Source organism: Anomaloglossus baeobatrachus, chromosome 4, assembly GCF_048569485.1.
Source record: "Anomaloglossus baeobatrachus isolate aAnoBae1 chromosome 4, aAnoBae1.hap1, whole genome shotgun sequence".
NCBI lineage: Eukaryota > Metazoa > Chordata > Amphibia > Anura > Aromobatidae > Anomaloglossus > Anomaloglossus baeobatrachus.
In genome coordinates this window covers 35,308,434-35,326,879 of record NC_134356.1, presented here as the reverse complement: position 1 = coordinate 35,326,879, position 18,446 = coordinate 35,308,434, and the positions used below count along the sequence as shown (strand labels likewise).

The following is an 18,446-nucleotide window of genomic DNA, read 5'->3' as shown; positions in this document are numbered from 1 at the left end:
GGTTCAGAGCGGAGTCCAGGGAGCTCCGAGGAGAGCTGACCCCTTCCCCTGGGCTGCTGTAGTCTGACAGCGTCCGCGCAGTGGCTACCGACGGGGGAGAACGGTCAACTAGGAGGGCTACCCGAAACCCATCTCCAGCTAGAGAGAGAGCACAGAGTGGGAAGTAAGGAGACTGCTAGGGAGTACCAGGCCCAAACGGGCGGCAGATCCCGAAGCGGAGATAGATCCAGCTTTCTTTTGCTAAACCTGCCGGTGTGGGGCTCTCAAAGCCCACGCCACAACACCACAAAAGCCGCAGCCCCAGGCATCCCTTAACCTGCAGTGGCGGTCCCCACTGACCGCAATTCTGAGAGTGGCGTCACGACAAATAGAAGATCTCCTACCTGTGACAGGATTCAGCAGAGTGGAGTCCCTGAAGGTAATGCACCGACACAGCGTTCGCGGGGCTTCACACATACCAGCCTCTTTCTCCTTGATGCATTGTAAATTGCACTGTGTCTCCCATCCTTAGGTTCCTTCCAGGATGTCCTCTGGGCAGATGAGCTCTAACGTCTCTTCTATTGACAAAAATGCCGTCCTTCATACCAGGTGCAACTATAAAGCCGTATCCTGATTTTAGGCTGAAATCTTCTACTACTCCTCGACAAAGGGGTCCTCTGACCTGGGCTTTGGCCCTTCTCAGGAACCGTTTCTCCTCTAAGTCTCTGGCCGTTATTTCATCTTTCTGTTCTGGAGACGGTGGTGCAGGGGTGAACTTGGATCTGCTACGGCGCCGTGTCTTGCGGACTGGATTCTGCGGGGTACAGCTTACAAGCTCCCAGGTGAGGCTTTTGGGCAGATCTTCTTCAGCGGAGGGTATCGGGTCTTCTTCGTCCCAGCGGGAGTAGGGCAACATCTCTGGCTCGGGGTATGAATCCACTGCTGATGGTTCCGGAGTCAGCTTCTCAGCCTTCTGGCCTCCCCTCCCCCTTAGTTCTTCTGAACACTCCTGTCGTGGCAGTGCTGGGGATGGACTTTCATCAGCAGGCCCGGGCGGGGGACTCTTTGGCGTGGCCGCTGCAGGAGTCGCCTTGGGGGTATGCGGAGGGAGCAGATACCGGTCCACCATCTCCTGTGGGAACTTGGCCTCCAGGTCAGCCTTCAGTCTCCAGTATTCGGGGTCCGCACCTATCAGGGACTTCCTAGCAGGGACTTCTTTAGACTGGGGAGCGGTGTCTGCTCTGGCCTTGCAGGCCGGGGTAAACAATGGTACGTCTGTCTTATCTTGGCGGGCCGCACCCTGCATGGCGGCGGCCTGGTCTTGGCGGGCCGCGCCTTGCATGGCGGCGGCCTGGATCAGCGTCGCTGTTGCAGCTGGCGTCTTAGCGGGCTTCGCTACTATGGCCGGTTCTTGGCGGGCCGGGCTGGGCGTTGCTGCCGTGGTCTGGGCTTGGCGGGCCGGGCCTAGCATGGCGGCGGCCTGGGTCAGCGTCACACCCGCGGCATGGATGAGGGTCGCGGTGGCAGCCGGATCTTTGCGGGCCGGACTGGGCGTTGCTGCAAGGACCGGGTCTCGGTGGGCCGAGCAGGGCATCGCTGCGGCGGCCTGGGCTTGGCGGGCTGCACCTGGCGTGGCTGCGGCCTGCTTCAGCGTCGCCGCGCCGGACGCCTCTTCAGGGACCGCGGGCATGGCAGCAGGGATCGGGGCACTCGCGCTGGCAGGGGCAACACTGGACTCACCCATCGTTGGCAGCATCGGGGTCTGAGTCGTCACCGCCCGGTCTGGCACTCGGCGCGCGGCTCTCCCCTCATAGGCCCGAACCGCCGCGGTCATTTCCAGAAACTCCGCACGTCCCTCTCTGATCTGCCTTCCGACCCTGGCCTCCAGTTGATCGCAGAACTCGGCAAGCTCCCGACACCACCAGGCAGTGGAGCCTGGCTCTGGGTCTCTGTGTTCAGACGCCATCTCCTCTAACAGCAGGCTTCTGGCTCCCTTTCTGTCCCGACGTCTCTGAACGCTTCCGCTCTCTTCACTGGCGAGGTCAGGACTCTGCAGGGGATCTCTGGGTAGCCACACCTCTTCGTGGGCGGTAACTTCTCCCAGCGCGGGCTGCTGTTGTTTTTCAGCGCGCTTTTCATGGTGGCAATATGGCGGCGCTTCCAATTTTTCAAGCGGACCGCCCAGGCACATGGTCACCTGTCTGAACAGGTCTAGTCCTTATCCTGTTCGTGACGCCAGATGTGAAGCCCCGAGAACGCTGTGTCGGTGCATTACCTTCAGGGACTCCACTCTGCTGGATCCTGTCACGGTTAGGAAATCTTCTATTTGTCGTGACGCCACTCTCAGTATTGCGGTCAGTGGGGACCGCCACTGCAGATTAAGGGATGCCTGGAGCTGATGGTGGGTGCAGTCGGTTGTAGTAGCCTCCTGAGAGTGATGCAAGCCCCAGGGCCCTGTGTAGGTGTGTAGAACCACAAGGCGCAGAATAACTCCACACAAGCAGGATGTCTTTCAGGGGTTTTACTCACAGAAGGTGGCAGAGTGAGTAACCCGGGCGTAGCTGGGATGAACCAGGCTGGAACCAGGTATCCTTCAGGCTGACTGATGAGGGTGACTACCGACTCGCCTTCCTTAGCCCTTGGTGGTTTGGGGTAACCCCGACTTTTAGTCCCTATGGGGGTCACCCAGGGAAGTAACTGCTCCCCTCGTTTGGTTGCCGTTTGCTTGTCGCCTGGACCAGATCACTCCAGCTGCTTGCCTCCTGTGAACTATGGGCCCTAACTGTGGCTACGTGGCTGCGGCTTTTGGGTGTTGTGGTGTGGGCTTTGAGGGCCCCACACCGGCAGGTTTAGCAAGGAAAGGTGGATCTATCCCCGCTCCGGGATCTGCCGCCCGTTTGGGCCCGGTACTCCCTAGCAGTCTCCTTACTTCCCACTCCGTGCTCTCTCTTTAGCTGAAGATGGATTTCGGGTAGCACTCCTAGGTGACCGTTCTCCCCCGTCGGTAGCCACTGCGCGGGCGCTGTTAGACTGCAACAGCCCCAGGGGTCTGCTCTTCTCTGAGCTCCCTGGACTCTGCACTAAACCGGCTCACTGCTCCTCCTCTCCTGTTCTTGCCTACGCCACCTAGCAACCAGGCTCTCCACCACACCCCTTGAGTGGAGATGGAGGCATTTTACCCCCTCCACTATTCCAGTGGAGGTGAAGGCTTTGCCCCCTCCTGGGATCCCCAGGGGTCCTCTCAAAGGTACATGTGTGAGACCTGATCACTATGCGCCTGTGTAGTCACACCTCGGTCAGCCTTCTGGATTACCTGTATTGTACTGTCCCCAGCATGGGTGCAGTACTCAGTGGTGCCTGACCAGGTCAGGGGCGCCACACAAGTAGGGAGCAGTACAGTACATATTGTACAGGTAGGGAGCAGTACAGTACATATTGTACAGGTAGAGAGCAGTACAGTACATGTAGTACAGGTAGGGAGCAGTACAGTACATATTGTACAGGTAGAGAGCAGTACAGTACATATTGTACAGGTAGGGAGCAGTACAGTACATATTGTACAGATAGGGAGCAGTACAGTACATATAGTACAGGTAGGGAGCAGTACAGTACATGTAGTACAGGTAGGGAGCAGTACAGTACATATTGTACAGGTAGGGAGCAGTACAGTACATGTAGTACAGGTAGGGAGCAGTACAGTACATGTAGTACAGGTAGGGAGCAGTACAGTACATATTGTACAGGTAGAGAGCAGTACAGTACATGTAGTGCAGGTGGAGAGCTCTATAATTAAAGTAGACAATTTTGTGAATATGTTTGTGACTTATGATGGCCGAGTAAACACCACTGCAAGTTGGAAATATTGTGACCCATTATCTCTGTTACATGTGGGACTTGTCAATCATTAAAAAAAATGAATGGTCTTCAGATCCCCTCCTGCTCTTTCTATTGTGGCCAGGCCATATCTATCATAGCAGCATTGACCCGATATCTTGAGTTCAGGACCCTCACCCTTTGACCTTTAACCCAAGCTCCTGGCACGTGATGTGGTGGAGCCTTGCGGTTACCGTTTCGGTATGTTTGGCATTTTTTACTTTCTAGATTTGTGAAACTTCCTTAATACATGTAAGGAAGTGAATTTGCTGATTTCCACTTTCTCTTCTTCTGCGGTGTCCTCCCAGGAAGCAGCTTTCTTCAGATCATAGCCATTATGGAGCCAGAATTCATCCTTCTCCCCAGACTTTGTTTCTTATATTAGTTTCCTGTTTTTTTTTGGTTTTGAGATAATGCTATTGACTTTCAATATCACTGTCATTTACTTCCTCCAGAGCTGTAATCATTTTTGTCTTTGGCTTGGATTCTATTGATATACTGTATAGATCCTGTTATGACATTTAGAGAATCCAAAAATATCGCCCAAAATAGTCCAAAAATTATCATGTTATTGGCTAAAGATACGAATGACAATCAATAGACTACTGACTATGGTTAGATACCGGTACCCTAGCCATCCATCACCAAGAAAGGGAATGATGGGTTGGGTATATGGGACTTTTTGAGAGTTTGAGCCCTACATGGATACGGTATGACTTGGAATTAGTGTTTCCATAAACTTTACGGTAAATGTTTGAAGGTCTAGTCACCTTCTCAAGAATCAGTTTTGTGACCCTCATTGAATGACTCTCCATGGCGGTGATTTTTCAAAAACTTGGCTAGACACTGAAAGATCTAAAATGATATTGCAGACAACTGACCGTAGTTAGATGCCTACTGCCGTCCCCGTACCCCACCGAAAGAAAAAAAAGTTAGGTGTGAATACCATGGGGCTCGTTGAGTGTTTTTGTCTGCAGTCAGATCCTGACTTTAGTTAGAATCTCCCAAAACTTTTGGTAAAAATGTTGGAAAGACTCTTCATCTTATCAAGATTCACTTTTATCACCCTGACCGAAGAACAGTCCAAGTCCTCCAAGTTGGTGATTTACCAAAACCTTGCCAAACTGATATCTCTACTGTCAGATGTCTACTGCCCAGGTCCTGGCCACCAGGTAAGAAAGGTTGGTTGTTACTCAGTAGTTCTCAGCCATCCATACAGACGGACATACATAGATCTTATCTTCTCCCACGTTTGCTCCCTACCTAATCATGGGCCTCATTGAAAGTTTCAGAAGTGCCTTTATTGACCACTTCTCCACTTGTCTTCTACACTTCATTCCCACTATCATCATGAGTGACTTCAACAACTCCACTGACATCCGCCAGTCGGAAGCCACTAAACTGTTCCCCTCTTCATCCTTTGCTGTTACTCAGTGGTCCTCCTCAGCCATCCACACAGACATACATTAGACCTTATCTTCACCCATCTCTGGTCCCTGTCTAACCACGAGAGTCACTGAAAGTTTCATAAATGCCTTTATTGACCACTTCTTTTGTCTTCTATACTCCATCTCTACTGACATTCCCACTATCATCATTGGTGTTTTCAACATCTCCACTGATATCCGCCAGTCATCAGCCACTAAACTCCTGTCCCTCTCTTCATCCTTTGCTGTTCCTCAGTGGTCCTCCTCAGCCATCCACACAGACAGAAATACATTAGACCTCATCTTCACCCACCTCTGCTCCCCATTTAACCATGAGCTTCACTGAAAGTTTCAGAAGTGCCTTTATTGACCACTTCTTCATCTGTCTTCTACTCTTCCTCTCTACTGACATTCCTACTATCACCATGGGTGACTTCAACATCTTCACTTACATCCACCAGTCATCAGCCACTAAACTCCTGTCTCTCTCTTCATCCTTTGCTGTTCCTCAGTGGTTCTCCTCAGGCATCCACACCGATGGACATACATTAGACCTGATCTTCACCTACCTCTGCTCCCTATCTAACTATTGGCTTCCCGGATAGTTTCAGAAGTGGACCTTGGACCTTTTTTTCTCTCCTAGCTTAGCAAGAAAACAATGCGGAATCACTAATGCAACTCTTCACTATTACAAGAGTTGGCGATCAAACAAGGAATGGTCTCCATGTCCTGGGACCTAAAAATGGTGGCCACCAAGTGAAGGAGCATGATTGTCCATAAAAGCATAACTATAAGTTTCAGAAGTGCCTTTATTGACGACTTCTCCACCTGTCTTCCACACGTCCTCTCTACTGACATTCCCACTGTCATCATGGGTGACATCCGCCAGTGGGCAGCTACTAAACTCCTGTCCCTCTCTTCATCCTTTGGTGTTACTCACTGATCCTCATCAGCCATCCACATAGACGGACATACATCAGACCTTATCTTCACCCACCTCTGCTCCTTATCTAGCCATGGGCTTCACGGAAAGTTTCAGAAGTGGACCTTGGGCCTTTTTTCTCTCCAAGTTTAGCAAGCAAACAACGCAGAATGTCTAATGCCACTCTTCACTCTTACAAGAGTTGGAGGTCAAACAAGGAATGGTCCCCATGTCCTTGAACCTAAAAGTGGTGGCCACCTAGTCAAGGAGCATGATTGCCCATAAAAGCATAACTATAAGATAATACTCCCCATTTAGGGTATGTGCGCACGTTGCATTCTGTGCAGTGCGGAAAAGAACGCACCCTCTAAAACTGTAAACACTGCGTTTGTCAAAAAATGCATCCAAAACGCATGCATTTTGCATGCGTTTTGGATGCATTTTTTGCAGTGCGGTCCCATGGCTATTGAGCTCTGCTACATGTCCGCAGACAGAGTCGCGCGATGAGAATGAACTCGGATGAACTTCACCCAACTTCATTGTCATACCGCGGTTTTTAACTTTAGTAGGTTAGGGACTGTCTCGGATGGGTACACCGTGACGAGGTGAGACAGCTTCTTACCTTTTTGCAAAAATGTATATACTAAGTACCCTTCTATTAAGCACTTGCAATTTATTTATTTATAGTCAGGGTATTTTTCGTACGATTTTTCTCCTTGTTTTTTTCTAGTCTTAAGGCTGCAATCCACATGCTTTATGTTGCATGTTTACTGAACATTGTTACAGCTCAGTTTTTTGGTGTTTTTTGGTTCTGTCTGTGTGTCGCGTCCTGATTAGCGGTTACCCGTGAAGGACTCACCGTGACCGCTAATCCCCTGAGTGACTGAAGTGAGCAGCGCGATCAGCGGTGCCGTCACTCAGGTTACCTGCGGCCAGCTGGAGTCCTCCACCCAAGACCGCAACTCACCTGTGACGTCATCGCTGATCGCGCAGCTCACTTCAGTCACTAGGGCGACTTGCTGTCACAGTTGGAGGATCCAACGGTGGCCGCGGGTAACCTCACTGACGTCATCGCTGATCGTGTGGCTCACTTCAGTTGCTGCGTGGAGCTGACAGAGAGCGGTCTGGTCTGTGACCGTTCCTGTCCGTTTCATGTAGCATAGCTGAGCGCGTCGTGGGACGTCGTGTGGATTATGCCGGACCTCAATGGGTATTTGCGGGTTAATAAAGTGGTGAAAGAGGGTGGGTTTTTTTGTCTTTTATTCCAAATAAAGGATTTTTTCGGGTGTATGTGTTTATTTTTTTTTAACTTACAGGTTAATCATGGAAGGTATCTCGGGGAGACGCCTGCCATGATTAACCTAGGACTTAGTGGCAGCTATGGGCTGCTGCCATTAACTCTTTATTACCCTGATTTCCACCACACCAGGGAAATTCGGTATAAACCAGGTAGAGTCGCGGGACTGTCGTATCTAATGGATGCGGCAATTCCGGGCGGCTGCTGGCTGATATTGTTAGGCTGGGGGACTCCCCATAACGTGGAGCTCCCCATCCTGAGAATACCAGCCTTCAGCCGTGTGACTTTATCTTGGCTGGTATCAAAATTGGGGGGGGACCGCATGTCGTTTTTTTTTTAAATTATTTATTTATTTTACTGCACAATATAGACACGCCCACCGGCGGCTGTGATTGGTTGCAGAGAGACAGCTGTCACTCAGCGTGGGGGCGTGTCTGACTGCAACCAATCATAGGCGCTGGTGGGCGGAGAAAGCAGGGAATACGAGATGGAATAATGAGTGGCCAGCATTTTCAAAAGAGGAAAAGCCGCCTGAGCTTTGTGACAGCCGTGCAGCGCCGTGCTGGTAATCGGGGATCGGTGAGTATGAGAGAGGGGGAGAGACCGACCGACATCGACAGAGAGACAGAGGAACAGACAGAGAGAGAGAGACTGACGGACACAGAGAGAGACAGACAGACAGAGCGACCAACTGACAGAGAAAGAGACCGACCGACCGATAGACAGAGGGAGATTGACCGACATCGACAGAGAGAAACTGAAAAGACATGCGTTTTGCTTGTCAAAAAAGCACGCGGAACGCAACAAAAATACAGTCCAAGTGCATTTTGGTTGCGTTTTGACCCATATCATTGATTTCAATGGGTGGAGAATGCAGCTACAACTCACAAAAGAAGTGACATGCTGCTTTTTTTTCCGCAGCGATTTTTGGCATCCAAAACGGTGCGTTTAAAAACACAGCGTGCGCATTGAATTTTCGGCTTCTCATAGACTTTGCTGGGGAGGCAGAATGCAGGCAATTTGGCACTGAAAACGCTGCAGTTCAAAACGCGTTAACGCGGGAAGAAACGCAACGTGCGCACATAGCCTTACCATGATATATTTCTCTTTCTTGCAGTTACTGTGCTATGTCAAACTACAATAGTAGGAATCGAAGGACGACCGGTCACTTTGCCATGTTCGTACAAAGTAAAACAAAGTAGTGACCTCACCAGCATGTGTTGGGGGCGCGGAAGTTGTCCGAATTCAAAGTGTAATCAAGAACTCATCTGGACTGATGGCAACAAAGTCACTTTTCGATCATCTTCACGCTACCAATTATATGGCAGAATCAAACAAGGGACGGTGTCTCTAACCGTTGTCGGAGTAAATCTTCAAGATGCCGGGACGTACTGCTGCCGTATAGAACATAAGGGGTGGTTCAACGATGAGAAGATCAACATTCGACTAACAGTTGAACAAGGTACCTGAACATATAAAAATTAAAGTGATTGTGTATATTTTTTAGCAAATTTTAGTAGTAACTTTATTGGTTCCAAAAACCCAGAGGCTACAAACCTTTTTCCTAAGGGTGTTTTACACAGGGGAACAAACGCCTGAACTTTTGCTCATAGACATAATTGTTCTCCAGTCATTGCCCCGTTTCTACATGACAAGTGATCGAACGACGAACAATAATTTCCTCCTGGTTGACATTGACTTGAATCCTGACATAGCTGAACTAGGGAAAACAATCAAATTATCATTTGTTCGAAAACCTCAAGATCGGTCAAGTAAAATTCAAGTAAAATTCAAGTAAATAGGAGCTGATCAATCTGCGAAATCATTGATCGGAGCTTGGGCTTTGGGCAATTTATCTGCCCCGGTCAAAGGACCCTTATCTAAAACAAAGTCAAATCTCTTAAGTGAGAAGAGCTATTTTCTCTAGGGCATTTATGAATGGTGTATCTACTCTAGATCTTGAAATCTTGACCACCGATCTGGTGGTGTATGATATAGACCACCGTTTCCTGGAGACATGGTCTATATCATACATGGCATGGCATGGCTCTTCTGACCCTAACTCTGGTAGACTTGGTTGCACTGACCCACCGCTTGGATGGGTTTGACACAATATTAGGCTTCAAAAGTCAAAAGTAGACAACTCAGTTAAGAGCTCAGTTGCTGGTAGGGTATACGTCTTATGGGTTCATCCATAAATTACATCGAGATCTTGCAGATATCCACTGATGTGTCATATTTGTTAAACAACAGGCCTTGACGTAAAAGGTATTTCTCCTTTTGTAGCACCTACAACAACAGTGAGAACTACTACTCCAACAACCACCACCACTAAGAAGACAACTCAAGCACCTACGACTGTGAAGAAAACTCCAGAACCACCAGTTATCCAGACTACTTCAGAACCTTCTTATGTTTGGACCAGTTCACTTATTATACCTGAGGAAGAAACTACTCAATTCGGTCCATATCTTATCAAAAATACTTCACCGCCGCCTATTAGGACAGAAACGTCACCATCTTATACGGCAAGAACGATTCACCCGTCACCAAATATCATCCCTATTGGTTCGACAGAATATACAGAGCTGACAACAGAGAGCTCAGGTAAAATCAGCATTATTTATTCCATTAATATCTGAATTTCGTATTATTTTAAAAAACTTTTTGGATCCAGTATTTAATAGAACTTATGGGCAGCACGGTGGCTCAGTGGTTAGCACTGCAGTCTTGCAGTGCTGGGGTCCTGGGTTCAAATCCCACCAAGGACATCTGCAAGGACTTTGTATGTTCTCCCCGTGTTTGTATGGATTTCGTCCTACACTCCAAAGACATAGTGATGAAGAATTTAGATTATGAGCCCCGATGGGGACAGTGATGATCACGCCTGTGGAAGTTAATGCGCTATATAAATGAGTAAAATAAATGAACTTCATCAGGAACAATATGATGACCTTACAATTAATTCTTATTTTCTTTGTGCAGAATTACCAGCTGTGACAACTGAAAATGAAATATCTGAAACAAAACCTACTACCAATGAGCCCTCAGGTACATCACTTGTGTTTGTCCTTTTTACACCAGATGTCTGGGTCCTAGACCCAAAAAAAAGACTTACCTGTATGTCCGGTTCCTGTTTGGGTTTGTCATCAAAATAAAGCTTGTCGAAAGGTTGCGGAGCAGCCAATCAGCAAGCTTTTCCGGTGTGGGCACTTCAGGCCCCATCACAGCCATGTCAAGTATTGGCATGGCTGTAATTGGCCAAGGATATCATGGCTCCCATCCCATCTTGATAGCCCCACCTGTAAGCTTTACCGTAGCTGAATATCAAAATAGAGGGGTCCTACAGGATTTTTTTTTTTAATTATTTAAATAAATTATTTTTTTTAAAAAAAAAGGCATTGGGTCTCTCCCATTTTTGATATCCAGCCATGGTAAAGCAGAGAGGTGAGAGCTGGTATTATCAGGATGAAAGGAGCCATGCATATTGGTCCTCCCCAGCCTAAAAATACCAGCCCGCAGCTGCCCAGAATTGGCACATCATATTAGATGTGACAATCCTGGTGCTTTCTGATTGACCTGATGCAGTGGCAATCTGGGTAATATAAGGGGTTAATGACAGCTGAGATTTGTCAAATCATAGCTGCCATTAGTAATTTGGAGGTGTCTATGAGACCCCCGTCATTACTAATCCTGAAAGTGAAACGAAATAAAACACACACACTAAAAAAAACCTTTATTTGAAATAAAATACTCACACCCTCTTTCACACATTTATTAACCCCAAAAACACCCTTGAAGATCCGACGTAATCCATATGAAGTCCCATGACTACCCAGGCTCTGCTACATCTGGAGCCTGCAGAGAGAGAGAGAAGATGTCTGCTCTTCGCAGGCTCCAGGAAACACTGATAGCAGTGGGGGGGACCGGCTGTGAGCAGGTGATGTCACTCAGTTCACCTGAGGTCACACCTGGGATCCTCCGCTGCCCTCAGACTGTAGGATTGCGGGTTGTGGAAAATTCTAAACTCATCCTCCATCTCACCTAACTCCTTACCTGATCGATCTATCACAATAAATGACATCAGGCTTTGCACTGTACCAAAAGTCCTCTGCCTCGGAGTAACCTTAAACTCTGTCTTGTCTTTCAAACCGCACATCCAAGCCCTTACTGCTATCTCCAATATTTCTAGAATCTGTCCCTTTTTCAACCCTGGATCTACTAATGTTAGTAAATGCCCTCATCATCTCCCGTCTTGACTACTGCAACATCTTCATTTGTGGCCTCTCTGCTAAAACTCTCGACCCTCCAGTTTGTCCTTAACTCTGCTGCCCAACTAATCCACCTCTCTCCTCACTAAGCCTCCGCTTCTCTCCTCTGCAAATCCATTTATTGGCTCCCAATTCCCAAATGTATCCAGTTCAACCTACAAAGCCATCCATAAGCTATCTCCTCCATGTATCTCCAAACTAATCTTCCCCACACGTGATCTCTGGTCCTTCCAAGACCTCCTTCTCTCCTCCACACTTACTCGTTTCTCACCAAATTGCCTCCAAGACTTCTCCTTAGTATCCCCTACGTATCCTCTGGAACCCTGTGCCCCAACACGTCTGGTTATCCATCAAATTTGGAACTTTCAGATGGAACTTGAAAACCCATCTCTTCAAAAAAGCCTACAGCCTGTAATGACTCAACTATCACCTCATCACCATCGGAGCTGCCAAAACCTCCAAACCTACTGGCTCCTTCCCCTTATCCTGTAGACTCTAAGATCGGGCAGAGCCCTGTCCCCTCTCTATTTCACCCCTTTTTACATGTACGGAACCATTGAATCAACGATGCTCTAAAAATAAATCGGAATAAAAGTTTTCACTCAATATTTTAGTGAAATAAAACACAAGTAGAAAGAAGAGGAAAAAGATGGGGAGATGGTAAACTTTTGCTAAAAAATTAAAAGATGAAATTCTAAAACAATATTACTACTTTAATATTTTTATACTATTCTGTACTTGTCGTTTTTTTCAGTTTTGCCCTATTTTATTCCTGATCATGAACTGACCACTTCTGCGGAATCAAAGGAAGAAGACCATGGATATATACCTTTATGGCCTGAAAGTGTATCTCCATATAATAATGGTAATGCTGCAACCATATTTTTGGATTGATAAAAGTTTATTATCTTTTTTTTTTTCATGTTATTCATGTGTTTTTGGTAAAGGAAAATAAGTCACTACAACAAAAGAGACATAATACAACAGAAGTATAATGTCACTGAGACAGCCAAGGGGTCATGCAGATATCCCAATGCTGGCACCAATTTGTCATGAGCAGCACTACGCTGCCCCCAGTCATCCGATATATATATATATATATATATACAGTACAGACCAAAAGTTTGGACACACCTTCTCATTTAAAGAGTTTTCTTTATTTTCATGACTCTGAAAATTGTAGATTCACAATGAAGGCATCAAAACTATGAATTAACATGTTTTGCAAAGCAGCATTCAAAGCAAAAGGTGGCTACTTTGAAGGACCTAGAAGACATATTTTCAGTTGTTTCACACTTTTTTGTTAAGTATTTCATTCCACATGTGTTAATTCATAGTTTTGATGCCTTCAATGTGAATCTACAATTTTCAGAGTCATGAAAATTAAAAAAACGCTTTGAATGAGAAGGTGTGTCCAAACTTTTGGTCTGCACTGTGAGATAGAGATAGAGATATATATATATATATATATATATATATATATATATATATATATATATATATATATATACACACACATACACAGACACTTTAGTACAGTCACTGCCGAGCTCCACAATAACAAAAGGAACTACTGATAGCTAACACTACCAATAGCTTATGCAGGTTGATTGGACATTCATGACAGACAGCATATGGCTTCAGGGTGGCAATTTATAGAGTAAGTGGAACAAAGCTATTACATTTTAAATATTTAACCCAAAAAGTAGGCAGAAGATGCTAGAAAAGGAGACAAAACAATACATTACACAATTACATAAAAGAGATAAACAAAAGGAAATTACTAAACCTACTGTCACTGACATGGCTGAGAGGTTAGAAAAGGAAGGTGCTCTTTAGTAAAAAATGGACAGAACCCACAGCCAGCTGCACCTTCCAAGGACTGACAAAGGACCAAACCCAATTTCTGTTTTTTATTAAATCAAAGTTAGGCCCTCATACCTCCCCTTGATGAGCTCATGGGGGGCTGTTTATGGGATATGCTTGGCGATACAGAATTTTTATAGATTACAAATACAGGATATCTTCGCCTATGGAAGTCCCAGTGGAAGATTATAGCGCCATATTTCCTATCATGATTTTCCTTTCCAGAGATAGGAAGTATGATATATGTATTGTCATCCATCTGCCCGATATTATTTTAGAGCTCAAAGACAGTCCTCTCATTTTGAAAAAATATGTATGTTCTTCTTCTCGTCATCCCAATGCTGAAAATGTACCTCCCATAAATATAGGAATGATACAAAACCCAATATTCATCTCTGACCACCGGTGTCCAAATGTCTAGGCCAATCTTTTGTACCGAGGAAGAAGGTTACTGTGGAAGGGTACTTGGCTCACTCTTTGCATCACACACCACAAACAATTCGCCCAAAATGCACAACTGCTGAGCTGATGTTATCATACTTAGGTTGTGGCCCACAAAATGCAGTTAGATGACTATTGGCTAATTTTAAAATTATCTGTATCAAATGGGTAATTTGATCCTAAACATATAATTGTTGTAGGTGCTTTTACATTAATTCATTTTTCATTTGTAGGAATCTCGGATTTGTTTCAAGGAAATGTCACAAAATCACATAAAAAGGTAAAAAACTGAACAAATATTGTCTGAATTATAAAAAGTGATCCAGACAATGTCACCATCAAACATATCTCTGGGATCTGGGATAGATAAGGCCTTCGTAGCCTGAGGGCCAGTTTAGGAGCCCTAGTCCCCGGTTATCCCATCACACCCCATGATAGTATATTGAGGAGTGTCGGCTAGAGCTAGTAGATCATTGTTCTGATATCTCTTTCTTCTGCAGCATACAAGTACTGTCATCATTGCAATCAGTTTATCTTTAATTGCACTAATCGTGATCTGTGTGATACTTCTACAATTGAAAGGTAAGCCAAAAATATTTAAAGAGGGCAAATTTAGAAAATCTATTTCCAACACTTTACGAATTAAAAGTTAGGTCCAGTCAGGCTTTCCATTAATTAGTCGGAATTGAGAAAGACCACATGACTCAAAACGTCAAGACAATACATGGACAGCTCATTGATGTCAAGGGACACCATGTAATACCTTGTCATCCCTCTGGAGGTGCTGTAGAAAAATAAAACACTTCGCAAAGAACTGAACTTAGATGAAACCTGATTGTTATGATCCGATGTTCAATGACTAACATGAACACAATTCACCAGAGTCGTAGGTAATAAAGTACCGACTGCAAGCCCTGAACTTAACACCACACTCGAAGTAGCCGGGAAGCATACCTAACAACGTAGATGCCTCAAACCCTGCCGGAGGACTACATAACCTACAAGGCAGAAAGTGAAAAGAAACTATCTTGCCTCAGAGCAGATTTCCCCAAAGAAAAATAGGCAGCCTCCCACATGTACAGACTGTGAGCAAAGATGAAAAGACATACACAGTAAGAGCAAGATGGAGCAAAGCGAGGCCACACTATACTAAATACGAAAGACAGGATAGGGAACTCTTGCGGTCGACATGAAAAACCCTATCAAAACATCCTACACGGAATGTGCAAAAAGGAAGAATAATCTAATACTCGCACATTCACAATTCGTACAAGACTCTGGTGAAACTGTAGGAAAAAACTAGCAATTACCCTGCCGACTAACCCTTGCTAAGATAAATAGCATACCCTGACTAGGAAGATAAATCTTCCTTTTCTGAAGGCACAAACAAAACAGGATACAATACAAAAACTTTCAGAGATAATTCACAGAAGCAATAAGCAAATAACACACAAAAGTATGAAACAAAACCAAGAACTTAGCTTAGCTTGATAGCGGGGAAGCCAGGAAAACTAGAGACAGATTCCTATTATCTCAGGAATTTCAGACAACTGGCAAAGACAAACAGCCAGCACACGCCTATATCCAAAATCAAGGTTTTAGCTGGCAACCAGGTGTGTAGGACTGAGGAACAGAATCCAACCCACTTACATCAACGACCACAGGAGGGAGTCCAAGAGCGGAGCTCCAACAGATAGCAATCACAACACCTGGTCATTAGAGGTCCTTGGCAGGGACACTGTAAAAAACGGTTTTATGAGGAACCCTACCAATGAAGAGAAGGTCATAAACTGATAGGAGGCTTTAGCATAACGGATGTGTCATGGGTGACAGACAGTCCTGTGATGTCCGGCTATAGAAGGTCACAGCGTTTGGCTGCATAAACTGCTCCCCAACCTCCTATTATTCCTGCTTGGTTTTCATCCCTTTCCCTTTAAGACCCGGGGGTGTTGTTCAGCCTGTCAGATGCTGTTCATCAGTACTTTCCTTGACATATACATATACATACACATATATATATATATATATATATATATATATATATATACCTTCACTTCCTATTACTCGATGCTGGTGATATTTGATACATCTTTATCAAGTTTTCAGTGCAAGCAGGCGGCTTGCATACATCTGGAGAATCTTGGTGGTTGTTGCAGCTTCTCTCCCTGGGACAACTAGAGATAAATTGTTTGTAGTTTTCCCTTGTTTTTTATCACTGTGTGTCCCTTAGTGCCTAGTGTAGTTGACGAAGAGCTCATCCCACCCGTTCCCTTCCTAGGGCTCAGATCAGGGCTAGCGAGGGTCAGGTATTCAACTTGGTGCATAGGTGCAGAACCTATCTAAGGCGGTGAGGGACCCCAGGGCCCAGCAGTAGGCTTGGTCAGAGGTCACAATTTCCCCCTTGCCAGTCACAGGGTTCCCCTTCTCTTTCCTTTCACCGTTTGCTTGGTACCTCCCCGTACCTAGCGTGACATTTAGGCTCTGGATAATTAGAAACTTGAGACAAAGTTGACAGAATAAAGCAAGGTTGTCCATCCAGCGAAGGGGGGGTATGATTTCTCTTAGCTGAAATTTTTGGAAGGGTGGAATATGGATTAAGACAACAATCCCCCATTGCTCTGCCCCCCAAAAATCTGCTGTATTTCCCAGTTATACAAATGAAAACTGGATTTCCAATTTCGTAGCTTTATCTTTATCTAGAATTCACAAAAATTCTCTTTCCTCTATTAGGTAAGAAAAGAAGACATTTCCCGTTGACCTTGGATCCACGGTAAATATGAGTTTAACTATGTTCTATTTTGTGCAAGAAACAATATTTTAGTTTTCTTAAAGTATTTTTTACTCTTGGCCCACTGGACTTACAATTGAAAAAGGAAGAGTTCTCAGAATAAATTTAGATATCCTACTCCACTTCTAATAGGCACTTAGAGTTCACGTGTAGTGATGAGCGAGCTGGATACCCGAGACTCGAAATGGGCAGGTTGGACACTTGGACAGACGAGACTCGAGTATTGAACATAATTGAAATCAATGGGAAACTTGAGCATTTTTCCAAAAGATCTGCCAGAAAAACTCTATTAACTTCTATTATACTCAGTATATGAGTTCCCACAATGAATTCCTGTACAGTACCCTTAATGACCCTACATTATCGCCCACCCAGCAAAGTATGATACCCACCACAGTAACCCCTAAACTGTATAATGGCCTCAACACAACCCTCCATACAGCATAGTAGCCCCCACTCAACCTCCACACAGCGGCCCCTCCACATTGTATATTGGCAACATGGCCATCCATACAGAATAATGGGCCCCACATAGCCCTCCATACAGAATAATGGGCCCCACATAGCCCTCCATACAGAATAATGGGCGCCACATAGCCCTCCATACAGAATAATGGGCCCCACATAGCCCTCCATACAGAATAATGGGCCCCATATAGCTCTCCATACAGAATAATGGGCCCGACATAGCCCTCCATACAGAATAACGGGCCCCACATAGCCCTCCATACAGAATAATGGGCCCCATATAGTCCTCTATACAGAATAATGGGCCCCACATAGCCCCCCATACAGAATAATGGTCCCCACATAGCCCTGCATACAGAATAATGGGCCCACATAGCCCTCCATACAGAATAATGGGCCCCATATAGCTCTCCATACAGAATAATGGGCCCCACATAGCCCTCCATACAGAATAATGGGCCCCACATAGCCCTCCATACAGAATAATGGGCCCCATATAGCTCTCCATACAGAATAATGGGCCCCACATAGCCCTCCATACAGAATAATGGGCCCCACATAGCCCTCCATACAGAATAATGGGCCCCACATAGCCCTCCATACAGAATAATGGGCCCCATATAGTCCTCTATACAGAATAATGGGCCCCACATAGCCCTCCATACAGAATAATGGCTCCACATAGCCCTCCATACAGAATAATGGGCCCCACATAGTCCTCCATACAGAATAATGGGCCCACATAGCCCTCCATACAGAATAATGGGCCCCACATAGCCCTTTATACAGAATAATGGGCCTCACATAGTCCTCCATACAGAATAATGGGCCCCACATATATACAGTATTATATATATATATATATATATATTACACATATATACACACACACACGCATATGTATTTATATAGACATAAATGTATATTTTATATTTTTACCCTTTTCTAACCCCTTGATGTCTTGTCCGCAGTCTTGAGCTGGTCACCCACGCTGAGCAACCATTGACCGAACTAAAGACTGAAGAAAAAGACTCAGATGAAGATAACAGAGCCGAGACCAACCATATAGGAAATACAAGTGAAGCAGCACAAGGTTCATAACCAGAATGACTTC

The 18,446-nt window shown here is 45.6% G+C and overlaps 1 protein-coding gene across 1 annotated transcript in view; it reads left to right on the top strand.

Moving 5' to 3' along the window:
- LOC142302295 (uncharacterized) overlaps nucleotides 1-18,446 on the top strand; it is a 72,150-nt gene that overhangs the window by 16,849 nt on the left and 36,855 nt on the right. Inside the window, exons 2-9 of the mRNA XM_075343363.1 lie at nucleotides 8,616-8,960; nucleotides 9,785-10,105; nucleotides 10,484-10,549; nucleotides 12,524-12,634; nucleotides 14,310-14,356; nucleotides 14,577-14,658; nucleotides 16,807-16,846; nucleotides 18,304-18,430. Of these exons, the coding sequence (XP_075199478.1) occupies nucleotides 8,616-8,960; nucleotides 9,785-10,105; nucleotides 10,484-10,549; nucleotides 12,524-12,634; nucleotides 14,310-14,356; nucleotides 14,577-14,658; nucleotides 16,807-16,846; nucleotides 18,304-18,430 (1,139 nt within the window). The remainder of the gene's footprint in view (nucleotides 1-8,615; nucleotides 8,961-9,784; nucleotides 10,106-10,483; nucleotides 10,550-12,523; nucleotides 12,635-14,309; nucleotides 14,357-14,576; nucleotides 14,659-16,806; nucleotides 16,847-18,303; nucleotides 18,431-18,446) is intronic.